The 875-nt window shown below is 81.7% G+C and overlaps 1 protein-coding gene across 1 annotated transcript in view; it reads left to right on the top strand.

The window, feature by feature from the left end:
- The window catches only part of MNEG_14747 (hypothetical protein), a gene marked incomplete at both ends in the record, with an annotated part of 1815 nt that extends 1106 nt beyond the window's left edge, over positions 1-709 (top strand). The window contains one exon of the mRNA XM_014036781.1: positions 669-709. Coding sequence (XP_013892235.1) covers positions 669-709 — 41 coding nt within the window. The remainder of the gene's footprint in view (positions 1-668) is intronic.
- Between the last annotated feature and the right edge of the window lie 166 nt (positions 710-875).

Genomic DNA, 875 nt, shown 5'->3' with positions numbered 1-875 from the left:
CCCCGGACCCCGCCGCAGCGGCGGGCGGCGCGGCGTCGGCGGCGAGGCCGCTGCTGGCGCTCGCGCGATGCGCCCACCGCGTGTGCCTGCTGGCGGCGGCCCCCTCCGCGGCCGCGCCAGCCGGGGGCGGGGGCGATGCCGCGCGGTGGCGGGTTGCGCTGGCGGCGGAGGCGCGGCTGCCGCGGCCCGTCGCGCACGTGTGTTGGAACAGGCACCTTTTGGAGGCGGCGGCCGTATGCGACAACGGAGAGGTCTGGATGCTGACGCCGCCGCCCCTGGATCAGCTATCGGAGCCGGCCGCCCCGGCCCCCGGCGCGGCGCCGCCGGCGCTGCAGGCGCGGCGTGTGGAGGCCGGCGCGGACGCGCTCGGCGCCGCGGCGGCCGCGGGGGACCGGGTGGTGTGCGAATATGCAGGCCACCCGCGCAGCCTGGTGGTCGTGTCGGGGCGGCGGCTGGCGCGCCTGCGGCTGCGGCCGCCGCCCGGCCATGCGGGGGCGGGGGCGCCGGGCGCAGGCGCAGTGTCCGCCGTCGAGCGGCTGCTGAAGCTGCCGCGGGGCGAGGCCTTCGTCTCCCTCGCCGCATGGGCCGGCCCCGGCGCAACCAGCGGCGGCGGCGGCGACGGCGGCGGCGGCGCGTTTGCGGCGCCGACGCGCGCGCTGGCGTCGCAGCTGCTGGCGGCCGCGACGACGCGGCGGCTGCTGCTAATTGATCTGAGGCAGCCGCAGGCCCCGCTGCTCGCCTGGGAGCATGGAATGGCCTCAGACCCGCCGGCTGCCCTGCAGCTGCTGCCCGCGCCGCCGCCGCCGGGCGCGTACCCCCCCGGCGCCGCCGCGGCGTGGCGGGCGGCGGCTGGCGGCGCGCGAGAGGCGCGGCGC

The sequence above is a fragment of the Monoraphidium neglectum genome, assembly GCF_000611645.1.
Source record: "Monoraphidium neglectum strain SAG 48.87 unplaced genomic scaffold scaffold04734, whole genome shotgun sequence".
NCBI lineage: Eukaryota > Viridiplantae > Chlorophyta > Chlorophyceae > Sphaeropleales > Selenastraceae > Monoraphidium > Monoraphidium neglectum.
The sequence above is the reverse complement of the archived record's forward strand: the minus strand, read 5'-3'. Positions and strand labels throughout refer to the sequence as shown.